This window comes from Ursus maritimus, unplaced genomic scaffold (genome assembly GCF_017311325.1).
Source record: "Ursus maritimus isolate PB19 unplaced genomic scaffold, ASM1731132v1 scaffold_13, whole genome shotgun sequence".
Classification (NCBI taxonomy): domain Eukaryota; kingdom Metazoa; phylum Chordata; class Mammalia; order Carnivora; family Ursidae; genus Ursus; species Ursus maritimus.
Window position 1 is genome coordinate 2,546,863 of NW_024423675.1, and position 20,941 is coordinate 2,567,803.

General features: G+C 36.0%; 1 protein-coding gene across 2 annotated transcripts in view; it reads right to left on the reverse strand.

Annotated features, from left to right (window-relative positions):
* Window positions 1-20,941, reverse strand: part of RNGTT (RNA guanylyltransferase and 5'-phosphatase) — a 303,675-nt gene that overhangs the window by 266,535 nt on the left and 16,199 nt on the right. For both annotated transcript variants that reach the window (XM_040627529.1, XM_008687490.2), the window contains 3 exons: window positions 12,371-12,446; window positions 10,828-11,068; window positions 25-134 (listed from right to left, as the gene is read on the reverse strand). In XM_040627529.1, coding sequence (XP_040483463.1) covers window positions 25-134; window positions 10,828-11,068; window positions 12,371-12,446 — 427 coding nt within the window. The remainder of the gene's footprint in view (window positions 1-24; window positions 135-10,827; window positions 11,069-12,370; window positions 12,447-20,941) is intronic.

Below are 20,941 nucleotides of genomic sequence, written 5' to 3' on the forward strand. Positions count from 1 at the left end.
TTAAAACTTGAAAATGTTTATTACCCTTCCCAGCCACAGAACTGATGACACTTCTGCTGTACCTCTCCTAACTTTGGTTGAGTTGTTACTTGAGTCACACCTTTAACAGTTACACCTTCCAGGAAAATAGCACCCTTAAGATAAAAGGAAAAGAAAAATATTTTGTTAGTGTTCAAAATCTATTTACAAAGACCAGACTGAGAGATATATTTGCTTATTCTCACAAGTCTGCAAATATATGAAACAGGAATGGTCTGTTCCAGAAAGTTCTATAAACTCCCTCTGGGACTGTACACTTGCTTTCCTTAATCCATCATATACTTTTCAATGTCTATATCATATTGTCAAAGCACTCCATGGACACTACTTATTAATGTCAGCAATAATAACTTGCCTACCATTTACTCAGAGCTAGGCAGAGGATCTGACATTCTGCAAACATTTTCTCTAATCCTTGTAACAACTCTAAAACGTAGATTATATTTATTTTACAAATAAGTATATGAGACTGAATGTAATTTATTCAGGCGATAAAAATGGAATCTGAACCCAGGTCTACACTATACCATTCACTAATGATTCTAACTGGGGACAAAGAGAGGAGCTATACCACTGATAGAGTATGGATTTTAAAGGGATAAACCCACAAAATAGATACTTTCATAAACTAGAATAAGAGTATATCAGTAGACAAAACGGCTAAATTATAGTCATTAGATGTAACAAACACTATTACTCATCACTGAATTTTTAATCTAAATTTTTTAACTCAGAACTACATAAAGTGTTTTACTGTATTTCATAGCAAGCCTATTCTTAAAATATCCCAGAGAAGTGAAGCAGATGGAGAATTTATATATCAAATAAATAAAGAACACTCCTGGAAATTTTAAAGACTAAAAATACAGTCTAGATTCATGCTACAATTACTTTCAGATCCATAAAAGGGCTGGCATCGGTCTCAAGAAAAATCCATAAAACAACTCTAGCTGTTAATGTAATTAAGGAATAAAAAATATGGTCTACAAGCTGCAATGATGAACCTTCTGGCAAAGATTTGGCAACTCGAGCCACTTGGGAAGGAAAAAAAAGAACACAGTATTTAGTCCACATACGTCCCTGTCAAATCTAGAAGAGTCCTGAGTCAATCCAGCAGACACTAGCTCTACTTTTTGCCCTAATTCTGAATTACTTTTTATAGTTATATGTCGTCAACTCTGTTTTCCTTAAAGAAGCATACTTTAAAGACTTTGTGAGCCAAAGGATTAAGGAGTACCATTTCTTTCATGTTACACCATCACCTCTTTTTACCAACCACTGCAATTTCTGCTTTAGAACCATCCAACCATTAAATATAATAACTAAAGAAAGAGAAAAAGAACCAGGTTCACAAGATATTTTTAGTATATTTAGTAACTGAGTTACTCAGATAACTGCAACAGCCTTATAAAGTTATATCCTGTATATACTAATTAAAAAGAGAAAGTGTTCAGAGAGTTCAATATTCAGCATCTTTATTCTGAAGGTATTAATAGAATAGGATTTTTTTTTTTAAGTTTTACATGAAGAAGGTTCACTCATGAGCATGTATTTCCTGAGGGAAGTTAAGAAATCAAAGATAATTTCTGAAAAGCAAAGGCAACTAGCATAAATTATTCCTAAAAACATAAACACTACTTCTTTTTTAACAAGTAATGAAAAGGACTAAAACATTGGAATATGATCAACATTCAACCAAGTGCTTTCCCACAATATTACTACAGAAATATTTTAATAATTCTATGCAGCTGAACAAACTAAATATTTTTTAATTTAACAGAATAAATATTGAGCCTCAGTACATATTTAACAACTATTAAGTGTGTTTATAAAAGATAACTCCAACCATCTAGCAAATGCCTCTCATCTATTTAGATTTCTTCTTCCTTCATCTTTCCTACAACGCATCCATTTCTTTCTTACTGGATCTTCCCCTACTTTCTTCTGCAGTAATTATTATTAAGTAGAAAATGGTAGAAATAAGCCCATTAAAAACAGTAAGCATGATACACTTTATACACAAATACTATTTAGTAACTTTTTTTTGAAGATTTTGTTTATTTATCTGAGAGAGAGAGAGAAAGAGAGCACAAGCAGGGGGAGGAGCAGGCTGAGGGAGAAGGAGGTTCCCCGCTGAGCAAGGAGCCCGATGTGGGGCTCAATTCCAAGACTCTGGGGTCATGACCTGAGCTGAAGGCAGACACTTAACCAACTAAGTCACCCAGGCGTCCCATCTATTTAGTAACTTTTCAACTGAATCTGCTGTTCACTGTCATTACAAGTTTCTTCTGACAAAAATATTTTATATTATTCAAAATTACATAGTAATTTCAAAAAGTATCACTAAATCTAAACAGCTATGTCTTAGGTCTGGAACGATTTTCAAACATACTATAATTGAGATTCAAAGTCAATGACATTTACTTTCACTTTTTTTTTTTTTAAGATTTTATTTATTTATCTGATAGAGAGGGAGCACAAGTAGGGGGAGCTGCAGGCAGAGGGAGAAGGAGAAGCAGGCTCCCCACTGAGCAGGGAGCCCAATTAGGGGCTCGATCCCAGGACCCTGAGATCATGACCCAAGCCAAAGGCAGATGCTTTACCGACTGAGCCACCCAGGCGCCCCTTTACTTTCACTTTCTAACAAACTACCTTTTCAGTTTGTGGGAATAAAGAAATATCAAAAATGAAAGGAAGATGACGTATGCTTAAGATGAAAGAGGTGTATTTCATTAACAGAAGTCGCACCAGGCTTAAAATAGAAATTCATATGGCTACTACAAAAAGGACAAAATTAATCAGTGATCAGTTAAAGGGAAACTGAGAAAACAGTTACAGAAGATGGGGGCGAGCAAATTATATGTAAAAGGTGTGTGTGTAAAGAGAATGAGTGAGCAAGTATGTATGTTATGTATAACAAGGATATTTTAGTAATGAAGAAAATGCATTAACAGTTTTATTCAAAGAGATGATCCCAGACATCGATTCAAAGGAGCAACATAACTGTAAGTCATACTCCTCCAAATCAATAATAGCATGTACTCAAAAGATGAGGAAAGGTGTCAGGAATGTGAAGGCCAAGTACAGGACATGTGCAACTGTCAAAAACCCAAATGGAACTACCAGAATTCATCACTTCAAATCATAGCCATATCAATATGAGTCAGAAAAGGGGAACTCTAACAAAAATAAAGCCTCAAACCAAAATAAGTTCATTGTGTTGAGATGGAGCTATAAAAATTAGTCACTCTTGGACTGCCTCTGTTAACTATCTTCAACTCAGAAGGAAATCACAGAAAAATGAAAGTTTTCCAACCACTAATTTGCCAATTACTTATATCTATACTTCTCATGCCTGTCAACCATACTGCTGACAACACCCAAAATCAAGTCACCAGTCATCTTTCCTCTCTGACAGTCCTATCCTCACTGCTTTGGAGCCCCTTCTCTTTGGTTCATCTTATCACCAATCACCTTCCCAAAGAGTTTCAATATAAACCCTGGAATCTCTTTTTTCATAAATAACCGTCCCTATCAGCTCAAACTTTTTCATGAATACCCCATCCCCTGTGTCCTAAGAGCTAACTCTCCACCAAGGAGACCACTTCTTTTGTAAGTAAAAGCTGCTCATTCTCCCACTGCCCAAGTCCCATGGTGGAAACCATTCTCCTATATCTTCACTTGCTCTCCTGGCCTCTTTCAAAAGTTCCTCCTCCATTTCCATTTAGACTAACTCCATTCAGCTATATCACTCGACTGTGGTAGAGGAGACATCCACTGTGGTTGGTGGCACAACAGCTCTCATTAAGAGCTGCCCTCTCATCCACAAAGATGGGACCCTAACAGCCATGTTATATGACATTACAAGATAACGTCCCACCCCAGCCAAAGTTGTCTGGAGCATAAGCAAACCACTAACTCAGTGTGAAGCGACTAGATTCTCTCTTCTGGTAACTTGGCATTAGGATTCAGAGAGTCGCTGCGTGTGGCTAAAATTACAACATGTAAGCTCAGAAAATACAGGATAATTATAAGCTCTCAGATAAACAAGGAATAACAAAGAGCCAGTCTTGAAAGACAAAGCTAGTGAGATATATGACACAAAAGGAGAGAAACAGAAATAGGAGAGAAAAGCAAAGATGAGAAAATAAGAAAGAGCAGAAACTAGGTTCTAAATAGCTTTCCAGGCCCAGGCTCCAGTCTCTTCCTAAGATCTGCCTATATTCTGGGTTTGAGTCCTACTCATGCTCTCACAGTAATTTCCTCTTATTATTTAAGCTAGTTGGAGTTAATTTCTGCTGCTTGCAACCAGAGAGTCCAAAGTAGTAAAACTCTCTATTCTTCGTGTACTGACCTCTGGTCATTGCCCCACATCCATCTAGAACAGTATTTCTCACTGTGCTAACTTCTATCACTACACTGGTAACATCAACATCCACCAGGTAATCTGATACATCAAATGACTTACGCTTCACAGTTCAGTAATTTTATTTTCAACAACCATCACCTTTGCTTAACTTGTACAACCTGCCACATGGCCATACCATCAACACTTTACGCTGCTCTACCTTTTGATTCATCAATTCAACTCACGCTGATTGAGGAACCACAATACTCAAAAGCCAACATACCACTCTTTGACCTCTTTGATTAAACAGCTTAACTCTTTTACCCTAACTATGCTCTAACAATCCCTTCACCCCTCTTTTTTCACAGGCTAACAGCCCCCATCCTGACCTTACTTCCTATTCAGCCTAGACTCTATGGCTGATTACTTCAATTATTCTTTGCCTGATATCCACAGAACTCCTCAATCTTTTGTCCTTCCATCACAGCCATACTAAGTATACCCAACCTTGTATCAACCTACCATTCGTCTTCTCTACTCCCACACATATGCAGCTGAAATTCACTGAGGAAAAAATCACAATCTCAGTGCAATGGATGAGGTTGCCCTACACTTACTGAAGACCCATTTCTCCATCTGCTTTTGAACTCCATTCCCTTTCACTTCCTCAGACATCGCTGTATCATTTATTCCCCAACCTTTATTTCCAAGGTCACTGATTCTACTAGCCACTTATCCACAAGCAATAAATATTCTGGAGTTCATTCCATACCAAAAAGCCTTTTCTGACTATATATGCATCAAGCAATTAACCTCACTCTCCCTTTTTCATCATAACTAAACTACTTGAATGAACATTCGGTACTAGCGTGCAGAAAAAAGTTAACATAGCAGGACTGTGTACAAGGTTGGCCCTGACTGGCATCTGGGAACAAGATTCTTAGAATGCTTAGTCAACTGATAAAGGTGATTCACCATGCCTAGACTATTCGTACAAACAATAAAGCTTATGCTGAACAAATGCCTTCCTTTTGGGATCTGGAAAATTTTGGTATACACTATGCAGAGGCTGCCTACGTGACCAGCCTTCAGTAAAAACCTGGGCACTAAGACTCTAATGAGCTTCCCTAGGCAGGAACATCACACATGCTGCTGTATCTTCACTGCTGCTGAGATAGTGAGCTCTGTATAACCCCTCATCGGAAGAAGAGAGCATAAGAAAGCCTACATACAGAATCCACCAGACTCCACTTGTCTTTTTTCCCTTGTGATCCAGTTGTATATCTTTAGTACAACACTGTAATAAATCTTGGCTGTGAGTACAACTATATGCTGAGTCCTAGTGAATCTCCAAAAGCAGGGGTGGTAGTGAGAGCCCCCAATTCTGCCATTTTCTCACCTCCCATTAGCTTCTTAAAATCACTAATCTAACCTGGCCCTACTGCATTACAGAAAATATAATCCTTGTACGTGTCCCCTCTGTGACATTTAAATTACTGTTAAGTCATTCATATAAATCACTACCTAACTCTAAACTATTTTTCAAATTTCTTTGTCCTTTTGTGCTGCATCCAGGAAGCATTTCCTAGCTAAATCTTCCAGCTTGATAATTTCCTCTATGGCTAACTTCATTCTATTATCCAACCCACCTAACTGGGTTGCTGGATTTTTTTATTATCATTTCCAAGATCTCTAATTGGTTCTTTTTCATAATAGTCTGTCACTATTGTATGGATTGATATCTTCTCTCCTCTTGCAAAGAAATATTTTGTTTGCTTTATATAAAGTGTCTCTTCCGGAATTACCTAAAAAGAATGAAGTAGTTAAAAATATACTAAGAAAAGATACCCATGTTAAAAAAGGGGAGGGGGAAGCTGCAGAAAAATACATCTACATTAAAAAGGAGTGGAGAGAGTAAGGTCAAAATTGAACATACATATGTAAATGCATAGAAAAATAAGTATCTAGAAGAACTACCAAAAAGTAGAGAGCAGTTGCAGTGGGAATGAAAAGACCTTCACTTTTTACTCTATATACTTCTAGATGTTTGTATTTTTATTTTATAAAGAAAACTGATCTTTATGTCATGTGTACACTTTTAAATTAGATAAGTAAATGGGAAGAAATTCTTCCATGATGACAAAATGCCAGTAGTAACACAAAAGTTGAAGAATTTTAAGCAGTTTCTTTTATTTTCAAATTTTCTTTAAGTATACTACTTTTAAGTAAAAAATATATTTAACAATTTTAGAATTTACGAGTTATGATTTGAAAAGAGGAAAAAACGACCTAACCACTTTGAAATCAAACCTACCTGCTTTCTCCAAAACACGAGAAGGAAAGATTTCTCCTTTTGGCAATGGCAGGCTAGCTTACTGAGATCAATTCTGCAGCCATGAGAAAAAGCTAGACAAAATGTTAAAAGCACCTATTTGAGAAGTAGAAAGGTAGTAAAGGCTTGAAGGGCCAAGAACTCAGAAGGAAAGGAACCCAGAGAGGTGAGCTGCACATCTGGTACAGATTTGTCTACAGGCACTGTTTACAAAACGGCAGGTAAGAGGCTAAAAGGGCTGAACACAGCTTTCAGCAATATCACAGGAATGGGTAAACAAAAACTGGAGTTTCAAGCCACTAAGGAGGAAGGGTCCTATTTATTTCTCCAGGCTTTCAGTTAGGATCCCCAAAGGGCTACACTCTCTAGGAATTAAGTTGAACCAAAAAGAGACCAGCCCCCCAAAACTGAAGACTGGTTTCTGAACAATTCAATCCTTGACTGAGTTAAGATGTCCTACTCTTAACCCTACATAGGAACAAAAGTAAATGTTCTCTGAAGGAAGAAAACATGATGCAGAGTCTCAAATTATTTCCACAATTTTTCATACATAATGTCTAATAAGCAGAAATACGCAAGTATGCCAAAAAAGAAACAACTGACTAGAAATCAAAAGGACACGAGAAGAAAAACTAAAGATCCAGAAGAGATTCACATCCATTAGTTATCTGACCCAAGCTTTAAAATAAATGGGATTAATAAATTTAAAAATCTAAATGACAAGGTGAAGAATTCTAACAAAGAACTAAAAACTATTTTAAAACTCAAATGAAAATTCCAAAAGTGAAATAACTGAAATTATATACTTAATGGATAAATTTAACAGCAGCTTAGACAAAGCTGAAGTGGGATTAGTAAACTGGAAGACAGGTTAAGAAGAAAAGATCCACATTGAAAAATGAAAAAAAAAAGGGTAGAAAATATAGAAAAGAACATAAGAGACACTAGGAGAAGGGAGGAAAAAAGTCTATTAGGTGAATCCCAGAAGAGAAAAAGAATGCATGTGAACCAGTATTTGAAGAGATAATGGCTGAGAATTTTCTAAAACTAACAACAAATCCATCCATAGATTCAAGAATCACTATAAATAGCAGAATAAACACAAAGAAAACTCCAAGTAGAAACATTATAGTAAAATTTTTGAAAATCAAAAACAACAAGAAATTAGCTTCAAAGAAGCAACTTCTTAATAGAAATGGATTATGGAATGATATCTTCAAAGTGCCAACCCAAAATTCTATACCCAGAACATTCTTCAAAATGATGGCAAGAAAAAGACATTTTTTACAAAAATACTGAGAGAATGTGTTACAGCAGACCCACAATAAAGAAAATACTAAAGAGAACTCTTTGGTTAGAAAAAAAACTATCCAAATGGAACCACAAAAATACATGAAAGAAAGAAGAGCACCAGAAAAGATAAACATGTGGGTTTGTCTAATGAATATTTGGTGTATAAAATGATGATGATGATGATGACACGTTATGGGGTTTAAAATACTTGTAGAGGGGCGCCTGGGTGGCACAGCAGTTAAGCGTCTGCCTTCGGCTCAGGGCGTGATCCCAGCGTTATGGGATCGAGCCCCACATCAGGCTCCTCTGCTGGGAGCCTGCCTTCTTCCTCTCCCACTCCCCCTGCTTGTGTTCCCTCTCTCGCTGGCTGTCTCTATCTCTGTCGAATAAATAAATAAAATCTTTTAAAAAAAATAAAATAAAATAAAATAAAATAAAATAAAATAAAATACTTGTAGAATTATGATAGACAATAACAAAAAGGCAGGGAGAGGTAAATACAACGAAAGGTCCTAAGATTCTTGCACTGTTTAAAAAAGTGGCAAAAGTACTAATATATACCAGACTTTAACAAGTCAAAGATACATACTGAAATCTTGGATAACCACTAACAGAATAGTAAAAGAATGTATAACTAACAAGCAATGGCTTGGGGTGATACAGAAACAATTAAGCATAAAGAAGGCAAGAAAGGAAGATAAAAAGAATATATGAGGCGGCGGATGGGGATGGGGAGAGGTGAAGTAAGACCATAAGTTTTAAATATAATTACATCAGTAAAATAAATGTTCATGGACCAAATACTCCAACAAGGCAAAAATTATTCACTGGATAAACAAAACCTAACAATGCAATGCCTATAAGAGACGTACCTTAAATAAAGGATAAATAGTCTGAAAGCAAAAGGACAGAAAAAAGATAACCCATACTAACACTATCCAAAAGAATGTTTGGGCAATCAATCATACTAACATTAGATATTTTTAATGCTAAAAGTGAAGACACAGTTAAGATGTAATAATCCTTTACACATATTTATATAAACTAAATACTATGACCTTAAAATACATAAAGCAAAACTTGACAGAACTGGAAGGAGAAATAGATCCACAATCATTTTGGGGAATATTTTTGGAGGGGGAGGGGGAGGGGGACAGGGAGGGAGAGAATACCAAGCAGGCCCCATGCCCAGCATGGAGACCAAAGAGGGACTCTATCTCACAACCCTGAGATCATGACCTGAGCCAAAATCAAGAATTGAACATTTAACTGAGTAACCCAGGTGCCCCCATTGTGGGAAATTTTTTTTTTAAAGATTTTATTTATTTATTTATTTATTTGACAGAGAGAGACAGCAGGAGAGGGAACACAAGCAAGGGGAGCGTGAGAGGGAGAAGCAGGCTTCCTGCCAAGCAGGGAGCCCGATGTAGGGCTCGATCCCAGGACCCTGGGATCATGACCTGAGCCAAAGGCAGACGCTTAACAGCTAAGCCACCCAGGTGCCCCCATAGTGGGAAATTTTTAAAACACTCCTCTTAGTAACTGACAAAACAAAATTGAAGAAACTAGATTGGGGATTTTATTTTAAACGTCCTTTATTTTCCCTAAAGAAACATGCCCATCTTGGCTGTGTTTCTCTCAATGCTGCTGAAGCTCATCTGCAACTACAGAGATTTAATGGTACTTGATATTATAAAATAAATGTCATTTTTAAGACCTTTTCTGCAGGGGGAAAAAAAACCGGCAAACTTTTAGCACATTTTGCAAAATAGTAACTCTTTGCTTTAAACTCTTTTACACATTCAAATACTATACTGTAATGCAAAAACACATTAGCATATGCTCATGGTTAATGTTATTCTTAAAAAATAGAGCTGAATTTCCTTACAAAAATGATACTATAAGAAAGTAGTCATCTATGCTATGTTATATTATCCTATTAGCCTTTCCTTAGAATGTGATTCTTATTTTTCTAGGTATGTGATTCAGTAATCAATGAGTTAGACTAAGAATAAGTTATTTTTTAAATTATTTCTATGTTTCGAAGCAATTAACATTTTTCAGTGGCCTCAAGTCTTAAATTTGAAATTTGCAAATACATATTAAAATAATGTTTTTCAAGCAAAGGACTTTTTTTAGAAAGTCCAAATGACTGTATCACTTGATTTACATAAAATCAAGGCATTTTCTTCCTTGCCTATGAATCACTGTAATCTTTACTGCTCAACTATGATATCCCACATTCCTTAATAATTAACTTCATTAACATTTAATAATCTCCACACTTTCCCTAACTTTTCCCTTTGGCCTATCCCACATATTTGTGTATGTACAAGTACCATCAGTACTTTTCTTCTCAGCATCTCTCCTGTCTTCCCAAGAAGAGAATTCCTATTGTTAGGACTTTTATAATGGGAGTTGTCCATAGAAGAATCTTCTCAGTTCAATTTTACAGAAAACATGAAAATACCAACCATGGGAAGGAGCAGAATTTATATGTAAAGTTATTTTAACTATGTGACAATTTTGTAAAACATCAGTAAAAATTTCACTATGTAGTTCGAATCTCCCAATACTTTGCAAAAAATAATATGTTCTCAATCTAATATGTAAGAGTTCTTTGGTTTACCTAAGAATCAAAAACAAAATAAACTTATTAACAAGCTTTTCCCACAGAAAAGGCAGACTCATGGCTATCAAGAATCTTTAGAAACAGCCAGAATGAAATAACTTTAGAATCTAGCAAAACAAACACATAAATTTCAATAAGCTTGCAGAAGAAATAAGTAAAGACTATAATATTTTTAAACATTACCAGTTTTAACCGTTCTTTTCGCCTTTTGCCAAAGGAGGCACTTGACCCAGGTTCTGATTCCTTTTTTCCATCCTCATCCTCATCTTCATCTTCATCATCCTCAAAACACCAATCTGGCAACAGAGGTGGGGGTGGTGCTTCCTCTATATCACCATAGCGACGAAAAAGTTCTTTCAAATAATCACCCTTATAAATTCCTGGTGGTCTGGCTTGAGCAAAAGTAGCAACTGCTGCTTCAATACTATGGAAAACAAACACCATGGAATTTCCTCACTACTCTTAATTTATGCAGATTTATCAAAACTCACTCATTCTACTTCAGGCACCAAATGAAGTACAATATAGGTTTATAAAATGGACAAATCATATTCCCCATGCCCAAGGCATTCAATCTATTAAAGGACAAATTCCTTCTGAAACAGCTTTAATATAAGGTACATTAATAATCCCTAAACCCTAGAGGTAAGCTGCAATGACTGTACAGAAGAGACCTGGGAAAGTCTGTGAAAAATTTAAATAAAACCTTGAAGGTTGAGATCTCACTCTAAGGGAAATCAAAGAAATGTGAATAGCAGTATGAATAAAAATAAAAGCATGCTAGCTTTTAAGAACTTTCAACAGACCCGGTAATAAGAGCAAAGGTCATCAGAGAGAGGCTAAAGCACAGGCTGACACAGGAGTCTGGGGTCACTATCAAAAGCAGCTCAAAGGCCAGAAAGGCAGAGCTAGAAGAGCATGCAGTAGAGAACCAGAGGATGTGTGAACCAGGGAAATACACAATCATATGCGTACTTCAGCTGATTATATTTAGAGAAGGACCTACTGTGTGAAAGGCTTTATAAAAAAAATAATGATCCTCAATCAGTAAACAAGAAAATTCAGGTAGTAATATGCCATTCACTCAGGAATGTGAGGCCACAAAGGTTCTAATCTCTCAGGATCTAAAAAGGCACTTCAATTAAGACATGCTTGCTTGATTGGTTCATAGAGAGTAACTGTCCCAAAAATACCTCCTCCATATACCATTACAAGTTTTTCCTAATATTCAACAGCTATTTTTAAAAAGGTATTATTAAAAATGAAAAGAACAAGGGGCATCTGCCTGGTTTAGTCAGTAGAGCATGCAACTCAACCTCAGGGTCAGAAGTTCAAGCCCCATGTTGGGCATGAGCTAGCTTACTTACAAAAAGAAAAAAAAGAAAAAGAAAAAAGAACAATAACAACAAAAGTAACTTCCAAAGGTGAAAAATAAAAATTGAGTAAACTTGTCTCTGATAATTCTGGAATATGTGAACAAAATCTGGAAAAGAAAATACATAGTATATAAAAATCCATAAACATTCAACTGAAGTGCTAGTTAGTACAAAACACCAGGTAATAAATGATATTCTAAGATTAATCAAGTCTAAAATGAAAAGCACTTTAAATACTACTAATCAGGACTTCACCAAAAATTTGGCAATATAAAAAGCTAAAACTAAAAAAATCAATAAAATTCTTTATCAATTACTAATCTTCTTCCATTATAACAAGAAACAAATACCTCCAATCCATTTTCTCCACCAAAAAGGCACATATGAGGAAACCAGTGCGATTGAAACCATGGGTACAATGAACACCTAGAAAATAAAGTAGCTTTGGTTTAAAATTAATATATCACTTCAGAAGCCACATTTCACTTTAAAATTCCAACCTTCAATCAAAACATTTTAATGATTTTATTTAAAAAACCACATTTTTAAAAACTTGGCCCTCTCTTGTAACTATCAGTAACTGTCAGTTTAATTCTTAAAATCTAATTTATCTCACTAGCAAGAAGTTTAGTATATACTGATTACAAATCACCTCTAAGGTCTAAAGATATCTCTTAAAACTAAAGGATTCCAAGCATTTTAGGGGTACCTAGGTGGCTCAATCAGTTAAGCGTGTCCCTTTGGCTCAAGTCATGATCCTAGGGTCCTGGGACTGATCCCCACATTGCACTCCCTGCTCAGTGGGGAATCTGCTTCTCCCTCTCCCTCTGTGCACACTCTCTCTCTCTCAAATAACTAAGTAAATCTTAAAAAAAAAAAAAAAAAGAAAAGAAAAGAAAAGGAATTCAAGCACTTTAAATAAGAAGGTATTTTTATCAAACACACAACTCTAAAAGATGGACACACACACACACAACACTTGATTGGATCTAGAAAATAACTGACGGTAATACAGTACAATAAAAACAAAACTACTATGGAGTTCTCTTAGAAACCAACTGACAATATCTTTACATTAACTTATAATATTTAAAATAAACTTTCAGGGGGCACCTGGATGGCGCAGTCAGTTAAGCATCGGACTCTTGGTTTCGGCTCAGATCACAATCTCATGGTCCTGAGATCAAGCTCCACATCCAGCTCTGTGCTATGCATGGAGGTTGCCTAAGACTTTCTCTCCCTCGGCCCCTCCCACCTCTCTCTCTCTCTCTCAAATAAATAAATAAATCTTTTTTAAAAAGTAAAATAAACTTTCAGGAGAAAAACCTGAAAATTCAGTACATATTCAAGATTAGTGTGGTCCTATCTCTATATTTTTGAAAAGCTGCAAATGAGCTTCATAAATTCCAAAATGACTGCATTTTTAATCATTTCAACTACTTTGAAAAAGTAATTAAAACAGTTTGGTTGACATTACTAACATGACAACATTACTTAAGTCACTCTCTTGCAAAACTCGAAATGAAGCTTTTCCTATTACCTCTTTAATGGAAAGATATCCTGCCATTTAAGACTATATCTTAACAAACTACTCTTCTCTTTGTATATGAAGCATCCTAATAGAAGGCAACCAAAATCAAATATATACATAAACTAAAAGTTAGAATTACAAAACTTCTAGAAGACAATATGGGAGAAAATCTTTGCAACCTTAGTGTACGAAAAGACTTCTTAGATAAAACATAAAATAAAAGGAAATATTGATAAACTGGGCTACTTCACAATGGTATATGCTTGCTCTTTGAAAGCTGTCATTAAGAAAATAAATACACCAGGGGACACCTGGGTGGCTCAGTCAGTTAAGTATCCCAACTCTCAATTTTGGCTCAGGGCATGATCTCAGGGTCCTGAAATTGAGCCCCACATCGGACTGCATGCTGGGCATGGAGCCTGCTTAAGATTCTCTCTCTCCCTCTCCCTCTCCCCCTCCCCCGCTCTCTCTTCCTCTAAAAAGAAAAAAGAAAGAAAAATATAACACTAGCCACAGAATATACTCTCATTATGTATATCTGATAAAGGACTTCTATCCAGAATATATAAAGAACTCTTACAACTCAATAATAAAACAAACACCCTAATATTTTTAAAACTGGGCCAAAGATTTAAAAAGACACTTTACAAACGAATACGTGTAAAGGGTCAAGAAGTACATGAAAAGGCAGTTGACATCATTATCATGAAAATGCAAACTAAAATCCCCTATATACTAATTAAAATAGCTAAAATCAAAAAGAGTGACAATATCAAATGTAAGTGAGTATGTAGAAGAACTGAAACCCTCAGATACTGCTGGCAGAAATACAAAATAACACAATCACTTTGGAAAACAGTTTGGCAATTTCTTAAAAAGTTAAACATACACCTACATCAAATGACCCAGACATTCTAATCCTAGTTATTTACCCAAGAAAAATAAGAATATGTGTGCAAAGATATACATAAAGATTAATGTCCATAGCAACTTTATTTATAATGGCCAAAAACTGCAAACACCCCAAATGTCAGTTATCAGGTGAAGGGATATACACGTGTTATATCCATTCAATAACTACTACTCAGCCATAAAAATGAATGAATTACTAATAAATACAATGACGATGATTTCAAAACCTGTGTGAAAGAAGCAGAAAACAAAAAACAAAAAAAAAGTCCACATATATAAATTTTATTTACATAAAGTCTATAATATGCAAAAATTTGTATGGAACCATGAAAGACCCTGAATAGCCAAAGCAATCTTGAGGAAAAATAACAAAACTGGAGGTATCACACTTCCTGATTTCAAATTATACCACAAAACTGTAGTGATTAAAAGCAGTATGGTACTGACATAAAGACAGACATACAGGGAAAGAATGGAATAGGATTAGGGAACCCAGAATTAAACTCCTGCATATACGGTCAACTAATATTCAAGAAGGGAACCCAGAACACTCAATGGGGAATGACAGTCTCACCAACAAATGGTGTTCATGCAGAACAATAAACCTGGACCCCTATCTTACACTATTCATAAAAGTTAACACAAAATGGATCAAAGACTTAAACGTAAGACCCAATACCATAAAACCCCAGAAAAAGATGTAAGGGAAAAAACTATTTGACACTGATCTTGCCAATGATTTTTTGGATATGACACCAAAAGCACAAACAACCAAAGCAAACATCAACAAATGAAACTACATTAAACTTAAAAGCTTCTGCCCAGAAGATATGAACAGACACTTTTCCAATGAAGACATACAAATGGCTAACAGACACATGAAAAAATGTTCAAAATCATTAGCCATCAGGGAAATTCAAATTAAAACCACACTGAGATACCACCTTACGCCAGTTAGAATGGCAAAAATAGACAAGGCAAGAAACAACAATTGTTGGAGAGGATGTGGAGAAAGGGGATCCCTCCTACATTGTTGGTGGGAATGCAAGTTGGTACAGCCACTCTGGAAAACAGTGTGGAGGTCCCTTAAAAAGTTAAAAATTGAGCTACCCTATGATCCAGCCATTGCACTACTGGGTGTTTACCCCAAAGATACAGACATAGTGAAGAGAAGGGCCATATGCACCCCAATGTTCACAGCAGCATTGTCCACAATAGCTAAATCGTGGAAGGAGCCGAGATGCCCTTCAACAGATGACTGGATTAAGAAGTTGTGGTCCATATATACAATGGAATATTACTCAGCTATCAGAAAGAACGAATTCTCAACATTTGCTAACACCGGGTGGCTTTGGAGGGCAATACTAAGTGAAATAATAAAGCAGAGAAAAGACAACTATTATATGATTTCTCTCATCTATGGTCAAGAACTAGGAAGATCGGTAGGGGAAGAAAGGGATAAAGAAAGGGGGTAATCAGAAGGGGGAATGAAACATGAGAGACTATGGACTATGAAACAAACTGAGGGCCTCAGAGGGAGGGGGTGGGAGAATGGGATAGGCTGGTGATGGGTAGTAAGGAGGGCACGTATTGCATGGTGCACTGGGTGTTATACGCAACTAATGAATCATCGAGCTTTACATCGGAAACCGGGGATGTACTGTATGGTGACTAACATAATATAATAAAAAATCATTAATTAAAAAAAAAAAAAAAAAGAATCACAGAACCTGGCAAGACCTCTCCACCAAAAGTTCCTGGCAAATAACAGTAAATTAAATAGTAACAACCAAAGTATAAAAAAAAAAAAAAAAGCTTCTGCCCAAATAAATAAACAAATGAAATGGCAACCTACAGAATGGGAGAAAAATTTTGCAAACCATACATCAAGCCAGGGACTAATATCCAAAATATATAAAGAATGCATACCAAAAAATTAAAAAAAAAAACAAAACAAGCCAATTAAGAAATAGGCATAGGATCTCAAAAGACATTTTTCTAAAGACATCAAAATGGCCAACAGGTATACTAAAAGATACTTAACATCACTAATCATCAGGGAAATATATATCAAAACCACAGTACCACCTCACACCTGTTAAAATGGTTATCATCAAGAAAACAAGAGGTAAGTACTGGCAAGGATGTGATGAAAGGGGAACTCTCGTACACTGTCGGTGGGAATGTAAACTGGTTGAACCACTTTGGAAAACATTATGGAGGTTCCTCAAAAAATTAAAAATAGATCTACCATATGATTTAGCAATTCCACTTCTGGGTATACACCCAAAGGAAATGAAAATAGGATATTGAAGAGATATATGCACTTCCATGTTGACTGCAGCATTACTGACAATAGCCAAGATATGGAATCAACCTAAGCACCATCAGTGGATGAATGAATATAGGAGACATGAGGTGTGGGGGGGGGGGGGGGGGGGGGGGGGGTATGGGGGTGTAATGGAACTTTACTTAGCCAGGAGAAAGAACATTCTTCCATTTGTAACAACATAGATGGACCTTGATCATATTATGCTAAATAAGGGAGATAAGTCAGACAGTGAAAGACAAGTACTATATGCTATTACTTATACATGAAATCTAAAAAACCCAGACTCGAAAAATCAGAAGAGTAAAATGGTGGTTACCAGGAAATGGGGGGGGGGGGGTTGTTACAGGACACAGTTATTTAAGGGCACAAATTTGCAATGAGTAGTAAATAAGACCTGAAGATCTAATGCACAGCATAGTGAATATAGACAACACTATTGTATTATGTTCATCAAACTTGAGAAGCTACAATTTAATTATTCCAAACACTAAAAAGAGAAATCATGTAACATGATAGAGGTGTTAATTATTGCTACAATGGCAATCATATTACAATGTATAAATATATCAAATTAACATGTTGTATATCTCAAATTTCCACAATGTCATATGTCAAATATATTTCAATAAAACAATTTCTAAAAAATGCAAATTAATCTATAGTGACAGAAAGTAGAAAGTGATTGCCCGATCTACAACTAAGGATTGAAGAGAAGATGGACAGAAAGGGACATAAACTGCAAATGCTCTGAACCTTGGTTGTCGTTTCATGATTATCTACATAATTAAACTGTGCATTTTAAATGAATGCAGTTCATCACAAGGTTGACTGTTTTTAAAACCAGATTATAAAGTAAGGGGCGCGTGGGTGGCTCAGTCAGTTAAGCATCTCCCTTTGGCTCAGGTCATGATCTCGGGGTCCTGGGATCGAGTCCCGCATTTGGGCTCCCTGCTCAGCAGGGAGTTTGCTTCTCCCTCTCTCTCTGTCCCTTTCCCTGCTTGTGTCTTTCTCTTTCAGATAAATAAATAAAATAAAATCTTTAAAAAAGGAAAAAATCTAGACGTTAAATTGAGATGCTGATATAAGTCTGCAATTGGCTTTTTTGGGGGGTTTTTTTGGGTTTTTTTTTTTAAGACTTTATTTTATTTATTTGACAGAGACAGCCAGCGAGAGAGGGAACACAAGCAGGCGGAGTGGGAGAGGAAGAAGCAGGCTCCTAGCGGAGGAGCCTGATGTGGGGCTCGATCCCAGAACACCGGGATCACACCCTGAGCCGAAGGCCAACGCTTAACGACTGCGCCACCCAGGCGCCCCTGCAATTGGCTTTTAAAACACATTCCAAAATACTTGTTTTTAGCAAATGACTATCAAAAATGTAACTTTGATACATTTTTATTTGATACATTTTTAAAGGTATACCAATAAAAGTATCATTTTCATCTCATTTCCGTAACAGGGTAAGATTTCCAAAAAAGATTTTTGCTACTTAAAAAAAAAAAAACTGAAAGCCAGTATCTTAGAGTCACAATCAACTTAAACCAAATCACCTATTTCTACATTCACAGTAAATAAATAATCATTAATATTTAGAATAAAAACCTTAGTCAATGAACAATACCCAATTAACAAGGATACAAAGGAACTACAGACGGGTAATTTGCACAAATAAAAATATGTATGAATCAAAACACCACATATGGCAAACTATAAATTAATCAGATGGCTACAGCATAGAGTATAATAAGAAAGTAATACCAAATGCAGTTGGAGGCAATGAAAAGGACAATATCCTGAAGAAACCTGTGTACCATACTAAAGACAGTATAAGGGCAATAGAGAGATATTAAAAATTTTTAAGCATGGGGCGCCTGGGTGGCTCAGTCGTTAAGCGTCTGCCTTCAGCTCAGGGCATGATCCCAGAGTCCTGGGATCAAGCCCCACATCAGGCTCCTCCGCTGGGAGCCTGCTTCTTCCTCTCCCACTCCCCCTGCCTGTGTTCCCTCTCTCGCTGGCTGTCTCTCTCTCTGTCAAATAAATAAAATCTTTAAGAATAAATAAATAAATAAATAAATAAAATTTAAAAATAAAAAATTTTAAGCATGGCAATAAAATTATCATGTTTTTAAAAAATACTCCAGGGGTACATGGCTGGCTCAGTCAGAAGAGCATGCAACTCTTGATCTCAGGGTAGTGGGTTCAAGTCCCACATTGGGTGTAGAGATTACTAAAATAAATAAATAAATAAATAAATGTTTAAAAAAATAAATAGCCCGCTCCAAAGGCAGCTCGACAGAAGGCAGAAAGGCAGCAACAATGAAGGCAAGAAACACAGTAAGGAAGCCACCCCAGTAATTAATGTGTGAGCTAAGGGTCAGAGTGACAAGGGTCATAGTGATAGGGATAATGAGGGGAGGCAGACTGAAGAGACATTTAAGGCATAATCTCCAATCGGAGGGGTCTGACTGTCAACACTGAGAGAAAAGACATAAAAGGGGTCTCTGGTTTCTGATGGGGTGACTAAGTGGGCAGCGGCACCATTTACTAGCTTAGGAAGTAGAGGAGTTTACATCAGTCTTATAGGCGAGGTAATGAGTACAGTTGGTGATGATGAGTTTAAGGCTCTTTTGGGACTTAAAAGTATTTGGAAAAAATAGCAAAGAGCTTCACGGAGAGGTGTGGCTGGACCTGCAGATTAAAAAATAATCAACACACAGTGAACTAAGGAAGAGGTCTGTGGTATAGATAAGATCACTAAGACTGGGCATGTAAAATAAGAGAACAAACTTAATAATGAAATCTGAGGAAAACCAACCTTTTGAGAATAAGTAAGGAAGGAAAATTATTTATAAAGAAGATTAAGAATAAACTGCCATGAGGTCAAGAAAACAAAGAGAACATGGAGTCATGTACAACAAAAAAAAGAGAAAGTTTCAAGATATGACAGTTTAACTTTTTAAATGTCACAGAAAAATTAGAAATGAAAGTCACTATTTGTTTAAGAGTGCATGGGGAGGACTCCAGATTGCAATGTAGTGAATGGAGATAAGTGAATTCAAGTATCAATCTTTCAAAAAATCAGCTGGGAAGAGGAAAGGGAAATATAAAACAAGAAGAAATGTGTGGGATTTTTTTTTTTTGGCAGGGGGAGTATCATTCAATATGAGACTTAGATATGTTTACAGGCTGAGAAGGACCTGGGTTAAATCACAGAGGTTGACAATAATTGATAACAAGGATACAACTGAAATAAAGTTCTTAAAGAAGAGAAAAAATAGAGATCAACCTTGAACAGAAAAAGATACCCCTTAGAAATAAATGGCTATAATCATGAAACTATAAATTCCATTATCTCCATTGCTTTTTAAGAAAAGAGGCCTCAAAAATTACAAAGTCAGCTGCAGAGAATTTTTTGCACAACATGAACCTAAACCTACCATGTATATTTTCCTTCTTCTTTACATTTCAGACCAATTTAAGCAACAAATATTCTAACTGTAAATATGTTTCTCACCTAAACCATTACTGTTTTGCATTCTAATTTTTACCCTAGCAAGATACTTTTATGAATAGAAAATGTAAGAATAATTGCTAATGCACTGATCAAGTCATGTGATGAAATATAAACTAAGGAAGTACCACAGTTTTTTTAATATTCCTTGTTATTACAAATACATAAAGTTTCAGTCTTATTATACTTCAAAACATTAACAGATGACTGGAGTTTTAAAGTAAGATAATAGTTATAAAAACCTTCATCAAAGCAAATCTCTGCAGAAAAATATGGAAGATCACACATTTGTTGTTTAAAAAAAATTCCATTAACTACAAGTTTAGTATGATAGGTCTTCAATGTTTAAAAAAAGGAAGAACAGGGGCGCCTGGGTGGCACAGCGGTTAAGCGTCTGCCTTCGGCTCAGGGCGTGATCCTGGCGTTCTGAGATCGAGCCCCACATCAGGCTCCTCCGCTATGAGCCTGCTTCTTCCTCTCCCACTCCCCCTGCTTGTGTTCCCTCTCTCGCTGGCTGTCTCTATCTCTGTCGAATAAATAAATAAAATCTTTAAAAAAAAAAAAAAAAAAAAAAAGGAAGAACATTTTTCAGTTTTCCTTAGTTCATTATGAGAATGGGTCCACCTAGTGGCAAGTAA